Source organism: Amblyraja radiata, chromosome 20, assembly GCF_010909765.2.
Source record: "Amblyraja radiata isolate CabotCenter1 chromosome 20, sAmbRad1.1.pri, whole genome shotgun sequence".
Taxonomy (NCBI): Eukaryota; Metazoa; Chordata; class Chondrichthyes; order Rajiformes; family Rajidae; genus Amblyraja; species Amblyraja radiata.
The window spans coordinates 39,923,700-39,941,999 of NC_045975.1; the positions used below are offsets into that span (position 1 = coordinate 39,923,700).

An 18,300-nucleotide genomic window follows, 5' to 3' on the forward strand; every position below is an offset into this window, starting at 1 on the left:
ATGTACCTTTCTAACTGTACCTTAAGTGTTGGTATAGTTCCTTCCTCAACTACCTCCTCTGGCAGCTTGTTCCATACATCCACTGCCCTTTGTGTGAAAACATCACCCCTCAGATTCTTATTAAATCTTTTCCCCTTTACCATAAACCTATGTCCTCTGGTCCTCGGTTCACCTATTCTGGGCAAGAGACCTGATCTACTCCTCTCGCGATCTTAAACACCTCTATAAGATTACCCCTCATCCTCCTGCGCTCCAAGGAAAAGAGTCCTCTGCCCATAGCTCTAGTCCTGGCAACATCCTCATAAATCATCTCTGTACCCTTTCCAACTTGACAACATCTTCCCTATAACACAGTGCCCAGAACTGAACACAATTCTCAAATGGGTGATAGGATGAATGCACACAGCCTTTTTCCTGTGGTTCGGAAATTGAGAATTTGAGGGTGTAGATTTTAAGGGCGAGGGGAACAATTTGACAGGAATCCATTGGGACTCGCGTAGATGGGTGACATAGATGAGTTGGGCCGAAGGGCCCGTTTCTGTGTTGAATGTGTCTGATATCTGTTTACAAAGTCTAGGACAATTTCTGCTTAATTGTTCATTAATTAGTTTTGTGCTCTCAAAGATTTGTTGAGATTTCCCCAGGTCTATGTTCCCATACCCCATTTAAAGGAACCAGACGGTATCTCCCCACTCTTGCTGAATTGCATTTCATCAGCCATGGAGTTGCACGTTGCTCCTGCTCATCTCCTCAAAGTCCATTTGTATTCTCTCCATTTTTATTATTTGTAAATTATTAACACTGTGTTCCCAACATCTGTTATTAATGTATTAGAAAATTGCAGCTGGAGTCCAAGGACAGAACTTTAAGAGCCCACAGCAAATCTCCTCCAGTGTGATAATTAGTTATTCACTGTGTTGTTTACCGCATGTTCCTCAGTCAATATGTGTACATGCTGCAGCTGCCCTTTAAATTATGCAGGTTACAAATTCGCTGAGAAGCTAATTTGTACACGGTGTTGGTGAGGCCACATAGACACAGATAGACATAGAACAATAATGCACAGGAATGGCCCATATTTTTTGTGCCAAACATGATGGCAAGTTAAACTGATCTCATCTGCCTGTACATGATCCATATCCCTCAATTCCCTGCACTTTTCTGTGCCTATCTATCTAAAAGCCCCTTAAACGCCACTATCGTATCTGTCTCCACCACATCCCCAGGCAATGCACTCCAGGATCCCAGTGCTCTGTGCGTAAACCCCCCCCCCCCTCAAAACTTGCCCCACAGATCTCCTTTAAACTTCCCCCTCTCACCTTATCGCTCTGCCCTTTAGTGTTAGACGTGTCCACCCTGGGAAAAAATGCTCTAACTATCTACACTGTGTGTGTCTCTCATAATTTTATATACTTCTGTCAAGTCTCCCCATAATCACTGAAGTTCCAGAGAAAATAATTGAAGTCTATCCAACCTCTCCCTACAGCTGAAACCCTCTAATCCAGGCAGCATTCGTGTAAACCTCATCTGCACCCTCTCCAAAGCGTCCACATCTTTCCTGTAATGGGGTGATCAGCAGTTTACAGTGCCCTCCATAATGTTTGGGCAAAGACCCATCATTTATTTATTTGCCTCTGTACTCCACAATTTGAGATTTGTAATAGAAAAAATCACATGTGGTTAAAGTGCACATTGTCAATAAAGGTCATTTTTATAAATTTTGTTTTCACCTAATTACAGCAGTGTTTATACATAGTCCCCCATTTCAGAGCACCATAATGTTTGGACACAGCATTGTAAAGTAAATAAAAATAATCATGTTTAGTATTTTGTTGCATATTCTTTGCATGTAATGACTGCTTGAAGTCTGCAATTCATGGACATCACCAGTTGCTGGGTGTCTTCTCTGGTGATGCTCTGCCAGGCTTGTATTGCAGCCCTCTTTTGCTTTTGCTTGTTTTGGGGGCTAGTCCCCTTCAGTTTTCTCTTCAGCATATAAAAGACATGCTCAGTTGGATTCAGATCGGGTGATTAACTTGTCCACTCAAGAATTGACCATTTTTAAGCTTTGAAAAACTCATTTGTTTGGGATCATTGTCTTGCTGTAGAATGAACCGCCGGCAAATAAGTTTTGAAGCATTTCTTTGAACTTGAGCGGATAGGATGTGTCTATACACTTCAGAATTCATTATGCTACTACCATCAGCAGTTGTATCATCAATGAAGATAAGTGAGCCAGTACCTTTAGCAGCCTTACATGCCCAGGCCATAACATCCCCACCACTGTGTTTCACAGATGAGGTGGTATGCTTTGGGTCTTGGGCAGTTCCTTCTCTCCTCCATACTTTGCTCTTGGCTTCACTCTGATATGTTAATCTTGGTCTCATGTGTCCATAAGATCTTTTTTTCCAGATCTGTGGTTGCTCATTTAAGTACTTCTTGGCAAACTGTAACCTGCCCATCCTATTTTTACGGCTAACCAGTGGTTTGCATCTTTCAGTGTAGCCTCTGATTTCTGTTCATGAAGTCTTCTGTGGACAGTGGTCATTGACAAATCACACCTGACTCCTGAAGAGTGTTTCTGAGGTACACAAAAAAGCTAGAGAAGCTCAGCGGGTGCAGCAGCATCTATGGAGCAAAGGATATAGGCAACGTTTCGGGCCAAAAAGCCTTCTTCAGATTGATGGGGGGTGGGGGGGGCAGGGGGGGGGCAGGGAGAAGAAAGGAAAAAGGAGGAGCCCGAGGGCTGAGGGAGAGATAGGAAGGGGAGGAGACAGCAAGGGCTAACAGGGCAGGACTTACACAATGAATGGTAAGGTTCTGCGGAGTGTTGTAGAGCAGAGGGATCTAGGAGTGCAGGTGCAAAGCTCCCTGAAGGTGGTCGCAGGTAGATTGGGTGGTCAAAAAGGCTTTCGGCACATTGGCCTTCATCAACCAGAGTATTGAGTATGGAAGTTGGGAGATCATATTGCAATTGTATAAGATGTTGGTGCGGCCACATTTAGAGTATTATGTTCAATTCTGGGCATCGTGTTATAGGAAAGATGTTCTAAAGTTGGAAAGGGTACAGAGAAGATTTACGAGGATGTTGTCAGGTCCTGAGGGTCTGAGAAATAGGCAGAGGTTGAGTAAGTGGGGCTCTATTCCTTTGGAGCGCAGGAGGATAAGGGTGATCTTATAGAGGTGTATAATATCATGAAAGGAATAGATAGGGTAGATTCACAGAATCTCTTGCCCAGTGTAGGTGAATCGAGGACCAGAGGACATGGGTTTAAGGTGAAGGGGAAAAGATTTAATTGGAATCTGAGGGGTAACTTTTAAACAACAAAGGGTGCTGGATGTATGAAACAAGCTGCCAGAGGAGGTAGACACAAAATGCTCAATGGGACAGGCAGCATCTCTGGTTAGAAGGAATGGGTGAAGTTTTGGTTTGAGACCCTTCTTCAGACTGCCAGAGGAGGTAGTTGAGGCAGAGACTATCCCAACATTTAAGAAGCAGTTGGACAGGTACATAGATAGGACAAGTTTGGAGGGATATGGACCAAATGCTGGCTGGTGGGACCAGTGTAGCTGGGGCATGTTGGCCGGTGTGAGCAATTTGGACCGAAGTGACTCAGTGACTGACTCTGTCTGCCATTTCCATATTCCCCATTATCACTTCTCCGACATCATTTTCCAGCGGTCCAATGTCCATTCTTGCCTCTTTCTTACGCTGTATATATCTGAAGAAACTTTTGCTATCATCTTTAATATTATTGGCTAGCTTACATAATTCAATAATATTTCATATTTTCTCACCTTATCGCCTTTTTTGTTACCCTCTGTTTTTTAAAAGCTTCTAGCTTCTTCTAGCTTCCTACTAATCTTTGCATAATGTGCCTTGTCTTTTAGTTTTAAGCTGTCTTTGACTTCTCTTGTCAGTCACAGTACCTTATTCTCCCCTAAGAATCTTTGTTTCTCTTTGGAATGTAAAGATCCTCCGTCTTCCGAATTATACCCAGAAATTCCTGGCATTGCTGTTCCACCGTCATTCTTGCTAGGGTCTCTTTCTAATCAACTTTAGCCTGCTCCTCCCTCATGCCTCTGTAATCACCTTTGCTCAACAATAAAACCGACACATCTGATTTTATCTTCTCCCTCTCAAATTGCAGGTTGAATTTTATCATATCTCTTAGTGGTTCCTTTACCTTAATCTAATCCGGTTTATTACACAATACCAAATCCAGAATTGCCTTTTCTCTAGTAGGCTCAACTCCAAGCTACTCTAAGAAACCATCGCTGCAAATTCCCTCTCTTGGGTTCCAGTACTGTTTGTGCTGTGGGGGGACGTTCATGTTAAATTCTATAATGTGTTGTGTCATTTTTTTTTCTTCTTTTTTCGATGGATGTACGGAAATCTAATTATTTCTTCTATGTAAAGCACTTTGGTTTCAACGCGAGTTGATTTAAACGTACTATATAAATAAAATTTTCTTACTTACCGTACCAACCTGATTTTCCAAGTCCTCATGCATATTGAAATCTCCCATGATCACCGTAACATTGCCTTCCCTACATGCTGATTGTATCTCCTGATAACTCCCATCAGGGTCTTTTTTATCCTTGTAGATTCTTTGCTCTTCCCACAAGGATTCTACATCTTCTAATCCTTTGTCACCTTTTGCTAAGGACCACATTTAATTCCTTACCAACAGAGCTATCCCACTCCCTCCTCCCACCTATCTGTCTTTTCAATAGGATGTGTAAGCTTTGATATTTAGTTTCCAGCTCCGATCCTCTTTCAACCACGTCTCTCTAATGCCCACAACGTCATACCTACCAATTTCTAATTCCACTTCCTTCTGTCTATCCACTATCAGAGGAGTTCAAAACAATGTAAGGTGGGAAATCTGATCAGATAAGTTGACAAAGGTGCTCGGATTCATATAGATACTTGAGTTTCCAGTCCATAAATGAGCGTGGAAATGGGGCATATCTGTGAAGTATTATAGTTCATTTCTGCAAACTCTCCAGTGCATGGCAGATGGCCTGTCTCAGAGGCAACCAGTTAGACATTTTGGGTAGCTGTGGTAGTATATCATTCCTGAGATGGTTAGATTTCTGTACAGCATTGATAGTAGGTATGTAGACTTGCCAATAGACAATAGGTGCAGGAGTAGGCCATTCAGCCCTTCGTCATCCCCAATCAGTTCCTGCCTTCTCCCCATATCCCCTGACTCTGCTATTTTTAAGAGCCATATCTAGCTCTCTCTTGAAAGCATCCAGAGAACCTGCCTCCACTGCCCTCTGAGGCATAGAATTCCACAGACTCACCACTCTCTGTGAAAAAAAGTGTTTCCTCGTCTCCGTTCTAAATGGCGTACTCCTTATTCTTAAACTGTGGCCCCTGGTTCTGGACTCCCCCAACATCGAGAACATGTTTCCTGCCTCTAGTGTGTCCAAACCCTTAACAATCCTATATGGTTCAATGAGATATCCTCTCATCCTTCTAAACCCCAGAGTGTACAAGCTCAGCTGCTCCATTCTCTCAGCATACGCCATCCCAGGAATTAACCTTGTAAACCTACGCTGCACTCCCTCAATAGCAAGAATGTCCTTCCTCAAATTAGGGGACCAAAACTGCACACAATACTCCAGGTGTGGTCTCACTAGGGCTCTGTACAACTGCAGAAGGACCTCTTTGCTCCTATATTCGATTCCTCTTGTTATAAAGGCCAACACTGCCCACCGCACCTGCATGCGTACTTTCATAGACTGATGTACAAGGACCCCCCAGATCCCGTTGTACTTCCCCTTTTCCCAAATTGACGTCATTTAGATAGTAATCAGCCTTCCTGTTTTTGCTACCAAAATGGATAACCTCACATTTATCCGCATTAAACTTCATCTGCCATGCATCTGCCCACTCCCCCAACCTGTCCAAGTCACCCTGCATATTCATAGCATACTCCTCACAGTTCACACTGCCACTCAGCTTTGTGTCATCTGCAAATTTGCTAATGTTACTTTGAATCCCTTCATCCAAATCATTGATGTATATTGTACATAGCTGCGGTCCCAGCACCGAGCCTTGCGGCACCCCACTAGTCGCTGCCTGCCATTCTGAAAGGGACCTGTTAATCCCTAATCTTTGTTTCCTGTCTGCCAACCACTTCTCTATCTATGTCAGCACTCTACCCCCAATACCATGTGCCCTAATTTTGCCCACTAATCTCCTATGTGGGACCTTATCAAATGCTTTCTGAAAGTCTTGGTACACTACATCCACTGGCTCTCCCATGTCCATTTTCCTAATTACATCTTCAAAAAATTCCAAAAGATTAGTCAAGCATGATTTCCCCTTCGTAAATCCATGCTGACTCAGACTGATCCTGTTACTGCTATCCAAATGTTCGGCTATCTCATCTTTTATAATTGACTCCAGCATCATCCCCTCCGCCGATGTCAGGCTAACTAGTCTATAATTCCCTGTTTTCTCTTTCCCGCTTTTCTTAAAAAGTGGGATAACATTAGCTACCCTCCAATCCACAGGAACTGATCCTGAGTCTATAGAACATTGGAAAATTATCACCAATGTATCCACGATTTCTAGAGCCACTTCCTTAAGTACCCTGGGATGCAGACTATCAGGCCCTGGGGATTTATCAGCCTTCAGTCCCATCAGTCTATCCAACACCATTTCCTGCCTAATGTGGATTTCCTTCAGTTCCTCCGTCACCCCAGATCCTCAGGCCACTACTATATCAAGAAGATTGTTTGTGTCCTCCTTAGTCCAATCTCTCGACATGTTGGAATTGGTTATATTCTTGATATAAATTGCAATGGGCACAAAGTAGGGGATTGCTACTAATTCCATGGTTTGATGATGTTTGTCTCCAGACAAGGTAAGGCATTGATCAATAATCCTGTAACGTATGGAAATGTGAAATTGGTAATATTGTTTAGTAATTTGTCAGTTTAATCCACGTGTCGAGGGAAAGACTGTTTTGATTCTAACTTTCTGTGCAGAGTTCACTAGGTTTGGCATTGTTTTTCTTTAACCAGGTGTATTTGACCCAGCTCTCATTGGAGACAAGCCCAAATGGTATGCCTATCAGCTTCAACCCATTTATTACCGGGTCTATGACAGTAACTCGCAGCTCGCCGAGGCTCTCAACATTCCCATCGAGAAAGATGATGGCTCTGAGCCAACTGATGACAGGTTAGTTTGAGTAATAATGAGAATTTCTCCCTTCTTGAACCCTCTCTCCATTTTATAATGACCCGGGAAGAGGCCATTTGTCTGATTAGATCCTCTGAAAAACTCTTGTGTGCGAATAAATACATATTCTACACAACATCTCTAAACAGTTCCTTTCATCCTTTTGATCAGCTTTATTTGATCAGATTCCTGGACCACTCGAGCTGATCTTTCATTCTGATTGAACTCTCAGTGTGTTGCACCCTTAATGTCTTATTTTACATTTACTTCTTTTTTACTCCTTTGTCTCCTTTTAACTGGACCAAAACAGGGAACTGAGTTGTCAGAAAGGTTACCAACTAGCAGCCTAAAGCTTGTTCATGTTTCTTATAACAAAGCTTATTGGATCTCCCGGTTGCTAACCCTCCTTCCCATTCCCATACTGACCTTTCTGTCCTGGGCCACCTCCGTTGCCAGAGTGAGGCGACATGCAAACTGGAGGATCAGTACCTTCGTATTCTGGAATCGGAAGTCGGCCGAATGACTGGTGTACTTTCTGATTCTTTCCCTACGAGGGAAGAAATTCCTCCATCTGCATTAAATAAGCGAGTTTGGTATTCCGATAAATGCAAGGAATCATGGGATTTGTCAAAGGTCATTCGGGGAAACAAAAAAGCAAACGCAGCGCTGTATAAACTGTGTTTAATAGTTAACTATTCTACCAAGGAATTAATCGAGAATTCTGTCAACTCAATAGCTTCCTTTCTTGTTCTGCTGTTCACACACTACTTACACAGTTCTAGTTCAGTTAATTAATCTGCAATTATGAGATATTCAAAAAGTTAAAGAATTTATTATTTTCATTTAATCCTTAATGTGTTTACTACTGGAATAAGAAAATATTACTTGTGTTTGAAACATTTTCTTATCTTTATTCATAATTTATGTGTGAAAATATATTTAATCTGAGGCAGGCAGCGACTGTATCAGTGTGATGTGGGCTGGTGCTTTACCTACAGGCGTTGTGAATATACCGTTACGGTAAAAATTCATTTCCGAGGAATTGGCCCTGTGAAGGAGCCGCCAATCTGATATAAGACATTTAACTGCAAAATGCCTGCCCTTTAGTATTGGATAGATTTTAGTGGAGGGTCTGTGCTGTTCCAAGTTTGCGGTGGTTGCGGTGCGTTTCCCCCAGCCATCTCACCCAGTGCACGTTGACCAGCACAATTCGCCAACCCTTGTTAGCAGAGACTCTTTGTGCAGGTGTTACCCGAAGCCCAAAGGTTTTGTGGAGGTTCTGCGTTAGGATCGGGCACGCTGCGAGCTTGCGAGAGGGCTGCCAGATCAGATCAGCCCAGGTTGCCGAGTGGCCGAGTGGCGGATTTTAATGGGTCGTTATTAAACTGTTCCGTCTGTGCGGCATCGCCAGCTCTCTCTCCCAGATCCCCCACCCCAACTGTCAACAAAGTCTGACTGAGAAAATGCTTCCACTCATATTATGGGTTGGCTCTGCATTTGTCCATTCGCTGGGGCAAGCGCGCCTCCTTCAAAGAGAGCGAGAACAGGTCCCGTCCGCTGCAGAGCTGCGACCCATAACTGAGTGAGGCCTCTAGTTTAGCTGCAAGTCAAATGGCTGCAAATTAGTCAAATGGCTGAAAATTCTCATAATTGGTTGACCACACAACTTGTAATTTGTGTAAATCAATATGGAATCGGAATGGCTGTGACTCAAGCTAATGTCAGGGATTTGATAATTGACAGGTTTGTTCCAGGCATTCTTGCGTTTTCAAGGCTGGTGCTGTATTGAGTCACTAATTTAAATGTGGATTTATGCAGCCTGCAGCATGCTGTGGCCTACTGCTGACATATTGGACGGATATATTTATTTATAAATCTCATTGAAATGAACACGCAGGTCCGTACACACGCAGCAGCTCAGCTGGCGAGAATGTTTTTCCCGAGTGACCTGGGCATGCGCAGTTGAAATACCGAACTCGCTTATTGGGATTCATTTTGAAATTATGCCTCCTGGTTTTAGAAATACTTGATAGGGAGTATCTGGGTGAGATGGCTGGGGGAAACGCACCGCAACCACCGCAAACTTGGAACAGCACAGACCCTCCACTAAAATCTATCCAATACTAATACAATACAACGTTTTTTTTCGGCCCAAAACGTTGCCCATCTCCTTCGCTCCATAGATGCTGCTGCACCCGCTGAGTTTCTCCAGCATTTTTGTGTACCTCCAAAAATGACCTAGTTATCTTGATCATTTTCTATTGATACATGAATGATGTGGAATGTTTCTGAGATTGATTAATTTATATACTAAGTATTACCCATGAAAGCAGTTTGCATATGGAGTCGTAGTTATCCAGCATAGAAACAAGCCCTTCAGCCTACCATGTTCATACTGACCATCAAATTACTATTTATACTAAGTGCATTTGGTCTGTAACTTTCTATGCCTTGGCTATTCAAGTATCATCTAGATACTTGTGTTGTGAGAATCTCTGCCTTGATCATCCTTCAATCAATACATTCCAAATTGCCACTGGGTGAGAAAGTTCTTCCGGAGATCACCTCTGAGCTACTTTTCCTTACTAAAACCCATGTGTTCTAGTTTTAGACACTGCTGCTGTGAGGGAATATTGTTCAGGACCCCCCCCGTTGGCCTCCTTCACTCCAAGATCAACCCAGCCTACTCAGTTTGTAGCTGAACCCCCTTCATAACTGAACCACCCAGTCCAGGAAACATCCTGGTGAATATCCCCTGCAACCCCTCCAGTGCAATCATGTTATTCCTATAGTGTGATGGCCAGAACTATACACATTCTATAAACCAATGTTCTATAAAGTAGTACTGTAATTGCTCAGCTCTTATTTGTCCTACCTAACAATGTAACTGCATGCTTTCTTCACTGCTGAATCGACCTATGCTTTTGAAATGCTATAAATAAGTGAACTACTCCTGAGGGAGAATCAGTGATAAAATTGTTGTTAGTTCCATCAGTTCAAAGTTACTGCATGACCCAGACATACAATTGTATTTGTGAACTGATTTGCTTGACAGTTGGATGTGCTGCTTGCACATATCTTCTCCTCATATGTGATTCTGACAATCCTCTTCTTCATTACAGTGGGAGTGACAGTGTGGATTATGATGACTCCAGCTCTTCCTACTCCTCCCTGGGTGACTTCGTCAGTGAGATGATGAAGTGTGACATCAAAGGCGACACACCCAGTGAGTAGCCGAAGAGGTCATTAAATCCTTTGAACAGTACCCCCAGAGCAAGAGACCCCTCTGCATTCTGCTGTACTGGAATGGTGACTAAGCTGGATGCAGTGCCAGCAGTTTATGAGATTACAGGATCACAAAGGGATTTGTTTAAACTTTGCTCTATTTTATATTGTGGATATGTACTCACGAATCAACAAAGATGGCAGTGAGATGAAGGAGATTCTAGATATGAAAATACTTTGCATGGAAGTTTTGGCACTGGTGCCATTGTGGTTGAGAGATAACTAAATGTGTTCTGAGAGTTTTTTTAGGAATGCAGGCAAAACGTTTTGGAAGGTAACAGAACGCTGTGGCGCAGCTGGTGGAGCTGCTACCTGATTGCCAGAGAACCGGGTTCAATCTTTACCTTGGGTGCTGTCTGTGAAACGTTCTCCCTATGACCATGTGGACTTCCTCTCTTTGGTCTAGTTTCCTCCAGAATTCACATGTCCAGGGAGAGCTGGCTAACTGGATATACAATTGACTTCATGGTAGGAGAGTGGTGGAGGAAGATTGATTTTCGGAATGGAAGCCTGTGACTAGTGGTGTGCCTCAGGGATGGGTACTGTGGGTTCTGGGCACATTGCTGTTTGTCGTTTATATCAATAAGTTTGATGAAAATGTGTCACGAGTGATTAGTAAGTTTGCAGGTAACAATGTCATAATATTGTTGCGTCAACATTGAAGATGGTTATCAAGAATTACAGCTGCATCTTGATCAACTGGGCAAGTGGGCGAGGAATGGCAAATGGAATTTAATTCAGATAAGTGTTATGTTGCATTTTGGGAGATCAAACCAGGGCAGGACCTTAAGTGAATGGTAGGGCCATGGGAGTTGTTGTATAGTAGAGGAATTTAGGAGTAGAGGTACATAGTTCCCTGAAAGTGGTGTCACAGGAGTTTGGCACATTGGGTTTCACCAGTCAGGGAATTAGATATAGAAGTTGGGACATTGTTACAGTTGTACAAAATGTTGGTGAGGCCGCACCTGGATATTATGTTTAGTTTTGGTTGGATGCCTTTAAGCTGGAAAGTGCCGAGCAGATTTACGAGGATGTTTCCAAAAGTTGAAGGCCTGAGCTATTGGGAGAGGTTGGATAGGCTGGGACTTTAATCCTTGGAGTGCAGGACCTGAGGGCTGACACATAGAGGTGTATAAAGTCCTGTAGGAAATAATTACGGTGAGTGTTTTTCCCAGAGTACGGGAATTATGAACTAGTAAGCATAGTTTTAAGGTGAGAAGAGATAGATGTAATAGGAATGTGAGGTTTAAGAAAGAACTGCAGATGCTGGAAAAATCAAAGATAGACAAAAATGCTGGAGAAACTCAGCGGATGAGGCAGACTGAAGAAAGGTCTCGACCTGAAACGTCGCCTATTCCTTCTCTCCATAGATGCTGCCTCATCCGCTGAGTTTCTCCAGCATTTTTTGTCTATCATAGGAATGTGAGGGGTAACTTTTTCACACACAGGTGGTGAGTAGGTGGAGGAGGCTGCCAGAGGAAGTGGTTGAGACAGGTACAATAATAACATTAAAAGGATATTTGGACGGGTACATATATGGAAAATATTTAGAAGGATATCGGCCAAACGCAGGCAAAGAGAACTAATTTAGATGGGATATTTTGGTTGAAATGGGAAAGTTGGGCTGAAGGACCTGATTGCATGCTGTATGACTCTATGACAGTCACTTTGAGAAATGGGAGAAAACAAACAGAAGTGCAGACCAGGTAGCTGGACATCAGGTCCCGGCAGCACATGGTCCATATGAATGATTTGGTTTGGGGAATCAACGCGTTATATCCAAATTCATTGTCGATAGAAGTTTGGCGGTTTGGGCCATGAGGAGGAAGCTGAATTGCTCAAAGAAATATAGGTTTAGGTTTATTATTGTCATGTGTACAGAGGTATCGTGAAAAGCTTTTGCTTGCTATCCAATCAAATCGGATAATACTAGGTAAAAATACAATCAAACCAAACTCAAGTACAATAGTTAGAGCAAAGGGAAAATATACAGAGTGTAGAATATAGTATGGACAGGCGAAATGAACAGGTATGAAAATGAAGTGGAACGATGGGAATCCATCCACATTGGTCGTGAAAAATGGAGGGAGAGATTACAAGGTAGTGTTCAGATAGATCTGGTATCTTTGTACATAAATCACTGAACAAACATGCAGGTGATGAAAAGCGATTAGAAAAAGCAAACGGTATGTTGGCCTTCGGTAGAAAAAGACACGTACTAGTCAAAAGAATAAAGAACTCTTACTGAAATTATGTGGGACCCTGGCAATGTTGATCTTACTACTTCTATTCAGATCTTGTATTCGTCTGAAAGAGGGAGTGCAATAAGGGTTCACCGGATTAATTTGTGGGATTCATGTTTGTTCTCTTGAGAAGATGTTATGTAGACTGGGCCAATACACTTTTGAATCGAGAAGAATGAGAGATGATCTCATTGTGACATACAGTGGCAGGATAAATGCAGGGATTATGTTGCTCTTGGCTGAGGTGCCTGGATCCAATCTCAGAATAAGTAGTCCAGGTCAAAGAAGACATTTATTTTCTGGTGAGGAGTGACTCATTGGAATTTTCTCTGTCAATGTTCTGTTGTGGAACACAGTCACTGAATGTGTTCAAGACAATGACTGGCAGGACATTGGAAATTAGGGCAGTCACTGTCTAATGGTTAGTTCAGGAAAGATATACGGAGGCTTAATATCAGCCGGTTATGGCAGAGAGGGCATGAGAGACTTTCTAGCTCGCTCCTTCTATTTCTTAATATCCTTAAGTTGGGTGAATTGAATTAAAAGAAGGAATGGTGAGGTGGGGCTCAGAGGGGAGGGCATAGTTGGGCAGGGGTGAGATCTTTAAATGATTTATCAACTTTTCATCCAGCCTCTCATACGTCTGATCCTACATTTAGTTTCTTGCAGCGAGTTTTCAATTGGGGGGCTGTGGCAAAGTAGGTTTCAATTATTTTGGGAACTGTATTTGGTAGTGCATGGGGGGTTTTGACCATCTCTGTCTTTGTGTTGAGCATGGTCTTGTAATTCCAGATATTGATCCTCTGACCCATGCTGCCCTTGGTGATCCCAGTGAGATAGAGTTCCAGGGATTTCAGAAATTCCGGGAAGATGCAGACGACCAGGGGCTGGACAGTGAAAATTCTCTGGAGAACAATCATCCTCGTTCAAGCTCAAGCACAACAGCAAGCAGCAGCCCCAGCACAGTCATACAGGGAATTAATCATGTAAGTGTGATCCATTTCAGTATTCCGTAAGAATGAAGCTTGGATTATGTTTGAATCTCTACAAGCTCTTCTGACCCCCAGAGTACCATTTCATTGTTTTGCCATTGCTCTCCATTCCCACCAGTGACTGTCTGTTCTGAGTCTTAAAGACTCCACCTGCTTCCTTGCTGCCTCCTGTGGTGTCCTCTGGCTCTCTGAATATTCCTCTGTGCAGCACTTGGCTATATTTCTTCCATCTCAAAATACCTGTGCAAATGGAGACACGAGCGATGCAGAGGCTGGAATCTTGAGCAGAAACCAAACTGCTTGAGGAACTCAGCAGGTCAGGTAGCATCTGTGGAGGGAAATGGACAGATTACATTTTGTGACTGGAGTAAAGGAGAAATAGCTGGTAGAAAGAGATGAGAAGGGCAACAAGTTAATTGACAAATATGTCAAGTGTGAGAGAGAAGGGTGGCGATAGTAACCAAGATACCGAGGTACCGAGGTCTAAGCGGAAGCTCAGAGGGGATAGAGCCTTCTCTGTTGCTGCTCCGGCACTTTGGAACACTCTGCCGTTGCACATCAGACAGGCCCCCTCACTGTCCATCTTCAAAACCAGTATTAAAACACATTTATATTCCTTGGCTTTTGACCCTGCATGAGACTTTGCTCCTGTTTTAGTGTTTTTAATGTTTTTATTTTTACTGTTTTTACTCTCTTTTTTAATGTTTTTATTGTCGTGTAATAATTTTTTGTCCATGATTAGTCATGTACAGCACTTTGTTGCAACAGTGGTTGTTTTTAAAGTGCTCTATAAATAAAGTTATTATTATTATTATTATTATTATTATTAAGATTGGAAGTGATAAGTTGAGAAGACAAAAGGGTGCACGGTTGAATGAAATAAGCAAAGTTGGGAGTGAAATGTAGAACTACTTATTTCGTGTCCATCTTCCATGTTTCAAATGTTGACATCGCTGTCATCGTCCGTCCTGAAAAGGCCGCAAGCTTCCGGCGACAACCAGTGGGAGCCATCACTTGTTGCAATAGATGATGGTGGTAGCAGAATTAGCTCGGCATACTTCCAGTTTCCAGCCCCGCGGCGTGGACGCTTCTGCTATGGGGCCAATGTTGAACTAAAGGGAGGATTAGTGGCCAGAAGGGGGGTGGGGGGAAAATTGTGGAAAAATTGGGGACCTGGAGATTGGGAAAGGTAGAGAGTGAACCGATGGGGAAGGTGGATGAGGCAGGTGAAGCAGAAAGAAAGGTCTTGGGGGGGGCTGAGTGAACGGCATGTTGTTTTACTTGAAATTGGATGATTTAATGTCCAAACTGTCAGGTTGTAGGCTATCCAAGCGGAATACGAGGTGCTGCTCTTCCAATTTGTGTGCGATCTCACCCCTGCAGTGGAGAAGGCTGAGGGCAGACAGGGAAGGGGAACTGGAGTGCCTAGCAACTGGGAGCTCCTGCTAGCCATAATGGACAAAGTTGAAGTCCTCAGCATCCTCTGCTGCCATAGTTAGGCTAGATGCAAACTAGAAGAACATCATCTCGTATGCTGCTTGGTTAGCCTATAACCCAATGGCATTAAATTATCCCATTTCAGGTAAAATGCCCCCCCCCCCCCTTCTCATCTATCTGGCTCCCCCTCCCCTGTGCACATCTTTCTTGCCTTCCGTCGGTCACCAAGTTATATCTCCCCCATCTGCTCATCACTCTGCAATTTACTGCAGCCATGTAAGTACAAAGTCCCGTTTGTGAATGCTTTCGGTCCTCTTCTCTACACTCTCGGCCCTATCCCTCACCACTTCAGGTCCTGGCCTCACCCACACCTCTATCCTCCTCAGGCTGGAGTAGCCGTTCAGTGAGAGTAGGTGATTTACTGTCCTGTGTCTCTGCTCTGCAGGAGTCCATCGACTCTGTGGAGGCTGATGAAAAAACTCTGACTTTCCACAATCACATCGCAGCCACCTCGATTCAGGCTTTTGCTAAAGTCAGCTTGGAGCAGCGGGAGAATGATGGTTTGTCTGAGGGTTTGGGCCATCAGAAGGACTATGACAACCCCTACTTTGAGCCTCAGTATGGCTTCCCTGCTGAGGAAGACGAGGGTGAAGATGATCAAGGGGAAAGCTACACCCCCAACTTCGTTCAACCCATCAATGGAAACCGGTGAGTGAATATGTTGTTTGCAGCGATTGTAATGAATTCTAAGAACAGTCTATTCTTCAGGCCATGGGATAGGGAAGGGCTGGATTGGGAAAGGGAAGACTTGAGAAATCTGCGACATTGCACTGCAGGGAAAGTGATAGAACGCTGATGAAGCTTCGTCTCTGGAGCTAAGGTTGTCCTTAAATGCAGTAGGAGATCGTGCAAGTAGATCGTGAGGCTATGTCAGGCAGATCAGGCTGAGGTAGTTGAGGCAGGGGCTATCCCAACATTTAAGAAACAGTTAGACAGGTACATGGATAGGACAGATTTGGAGGGATATGGCCAAACAAGGGCAGGTGGGACTGTCAACGAGAATTAGAAGAGCAAATATGCGAGGAGATTGCAGGCAGCTGCAGGACCAATACGGTTGCCGTAGTAGGGGATTTTAACTTTCTCAATATTAACTGGGATTGTCATAGTTGCAAAAGGTTTACACAGGGCAGGATTTGTCAAATCTATTCAGGAATGTTTCCTCTGGCATTATGTTGTGGGCCCCACAGGGAGGGGGCAATGCTTGATCTAGTCTTGGGAAATTGGATGGGGCAAGTGGATGAAATGTTTGTAGATTAGCTTTTTGGGACCAGCGATCACTGTTCTATTAGGTTTAAGATATGGATAGAGATAGGGCGGGCACACGAGTTAAAATTCAAAATATGGGGAAGGCCAACTTTAAATGTATTAGACATGAACTTGCTCAAGTTGATTGGAGCAGGTTGTTTGAAAGAAAAGCAATGTCAGGAATGTGAGATGTTTTTAAAAATGTGCTGACAAGAATCCAGTACATGCACCCTCTTAGAGTGAAGGGCAAAACAGTTGAGCTTGGATGATTAGAAAAATAGAGGCAGTCGGGTTTTCGAGGTGAGCAGTTAGATTTTAAAAAGATGTAATTGGTGAACAAATTTAGTAAAAAACTCAGGAAATAATGAATCGAACGTTCAGATGAGAGGATTTTTGAAATCATGAGGTAAATCTCAAATGAAATATGTAAAAATGTCACCGTTACTGCGTCGGGTTTTCGAGCAGATATGAAAAGACACAGACACACACACACACACACACACACACACACACATCCATCCAAGATCAGAGTTTTATAAGTTACTAGACTAAGTGAAACCCAGCATCACACGAGAGGACTGGTCCCCCAATGCAATATTCCACCTCTCCGCCAATTCCAATATTGGTGGCCAGTGGAGGGGGGGGATGCTTTCTGGAGCGCTAGTATGGGTGTTGTGGGCTGAAGGGACTGGTTTACAGAGGGCTAGTATGGACATTGTGGGACGAATGGATTCTTGGGCTGGCGGCTCAGTCACTCAAGCCTCTTCTGCTGGCGGCTCAGTCACTCAAGCCTCTTCTGCTGGCAGCTCAGTCACTCACAGCTGGTGGGATGGCAGTTGACTCACGGTTATTCCTTGAAATTCTATTTCAAGCGGGATGCAAAGCCACCAAATTCAAGTGCATTCATACCATTTCCAGCAGGGTGCAAGGCCACTAAAGACAGCGAGTCGTGACCTCTCCCTCCTCCATCTTGCAGAGACTGAGCCAAGCCCACACTTCTGGGTTTTATAGTCCCTCCCCCCTCCCACCAGAAGGGGCATGGCCTTCATGCTGTGATTGACAGGAAAGAGAATCTCAACATTTTTTAAACACTAGTAACTCTTTTATTTTTCATCGATGGGAAAAATCCTCGGCACCTGATGAGCGGAGGGGGACTCTGAGTAAGATGTCCAAAAATCATAGCTGTTTTTTCTAAAATCAATAGAAAGCGCAAACAGGAACTGGTCAAGATTAGACTTTTGATTATGCAGAAGGCAAGGCAACTTTAATTAGGCCAGGCAACTTTAATTGGGCCAGGCAACTTAAATTAGGCAAGGCAACTTTAATTAGGCCAGGCAACTTTAATTAGGCCAGGCAACTTTAATTAAGCCAGGCAACTTTAATTAGGCCAGGCAACTTTAATTAGGCCAGGCAACTTTAATTAGGCCAGGCAACTTTAATTAGGTCAGGCAACTTTAATTAGGCAAGGCAACTTTAATTAGGCAAGGCAACTTTAATTAGGCAAGGCAACTTTAGCATTTCCAAACCAAAGGCAAGGCAACTTTAGCATTTCCAAACCAAAGGCAAGGCAACTTTAGCATTTCCAAACCAAAGGCAAGGCAACTTTAGCTTTTCCAAACCAAAGGCAACGCAGCTTTAGCATTTCCAAACTATATTTTCAAACCACATTAAGGGCACTGACAGGTTAGTAAAACCACTCACAGTTTAGTTGACATGTGTTCAGTGTTATTCACAGCTCAGACTGATAGATGTGACCCTCTCGCTCCCCCATCTTGCAGAGACTGACTGAGGCACTCAACACTTCCGGGTTTTATAGTCCCTCCGGAAGGGGCGTGGA

At 43.5% G+C, this 18,300-nt stretch overlaps 1 protein-coding gene across 20 annotated transcripts in view; it reads left to right on the forward strand.

Moving 5' to 3' along the window:
* Nucleotides 1–18,300, forward strand: part of madd (MAP kinase activating death domain) — a 199,306-nt gene that overhangs the window by 87,850 nt on the left and 93,156 nt on the right. For all 20 annotated transcript variants that reach the window (XM_033038463.1, XM_033038468.1, XM_033038455.1 and 17 more), the window contains 4 exons: nucleotides 7,045–7,201; nucleotides 10,324–10,427; nucleotides 13,522–13,715; nucleotides 15,604–15,866. In XM_033038463.1, the coding sequence (XP_032894354.1) occupies nucleotides 7,045–7,201; nucleotides 10,324–10,427; nucleotides 13,522–13,715; nucleotides 15,604–15,866 (718 nt within the window). The remainder of the gene's footprint in view (nucleotides 1–7,044; nucleotides 7,202–10,323; nucleotides 10,428–13,521; nucleotides 13,716–15,603; nucleotides 15,867–18,300) is intronic.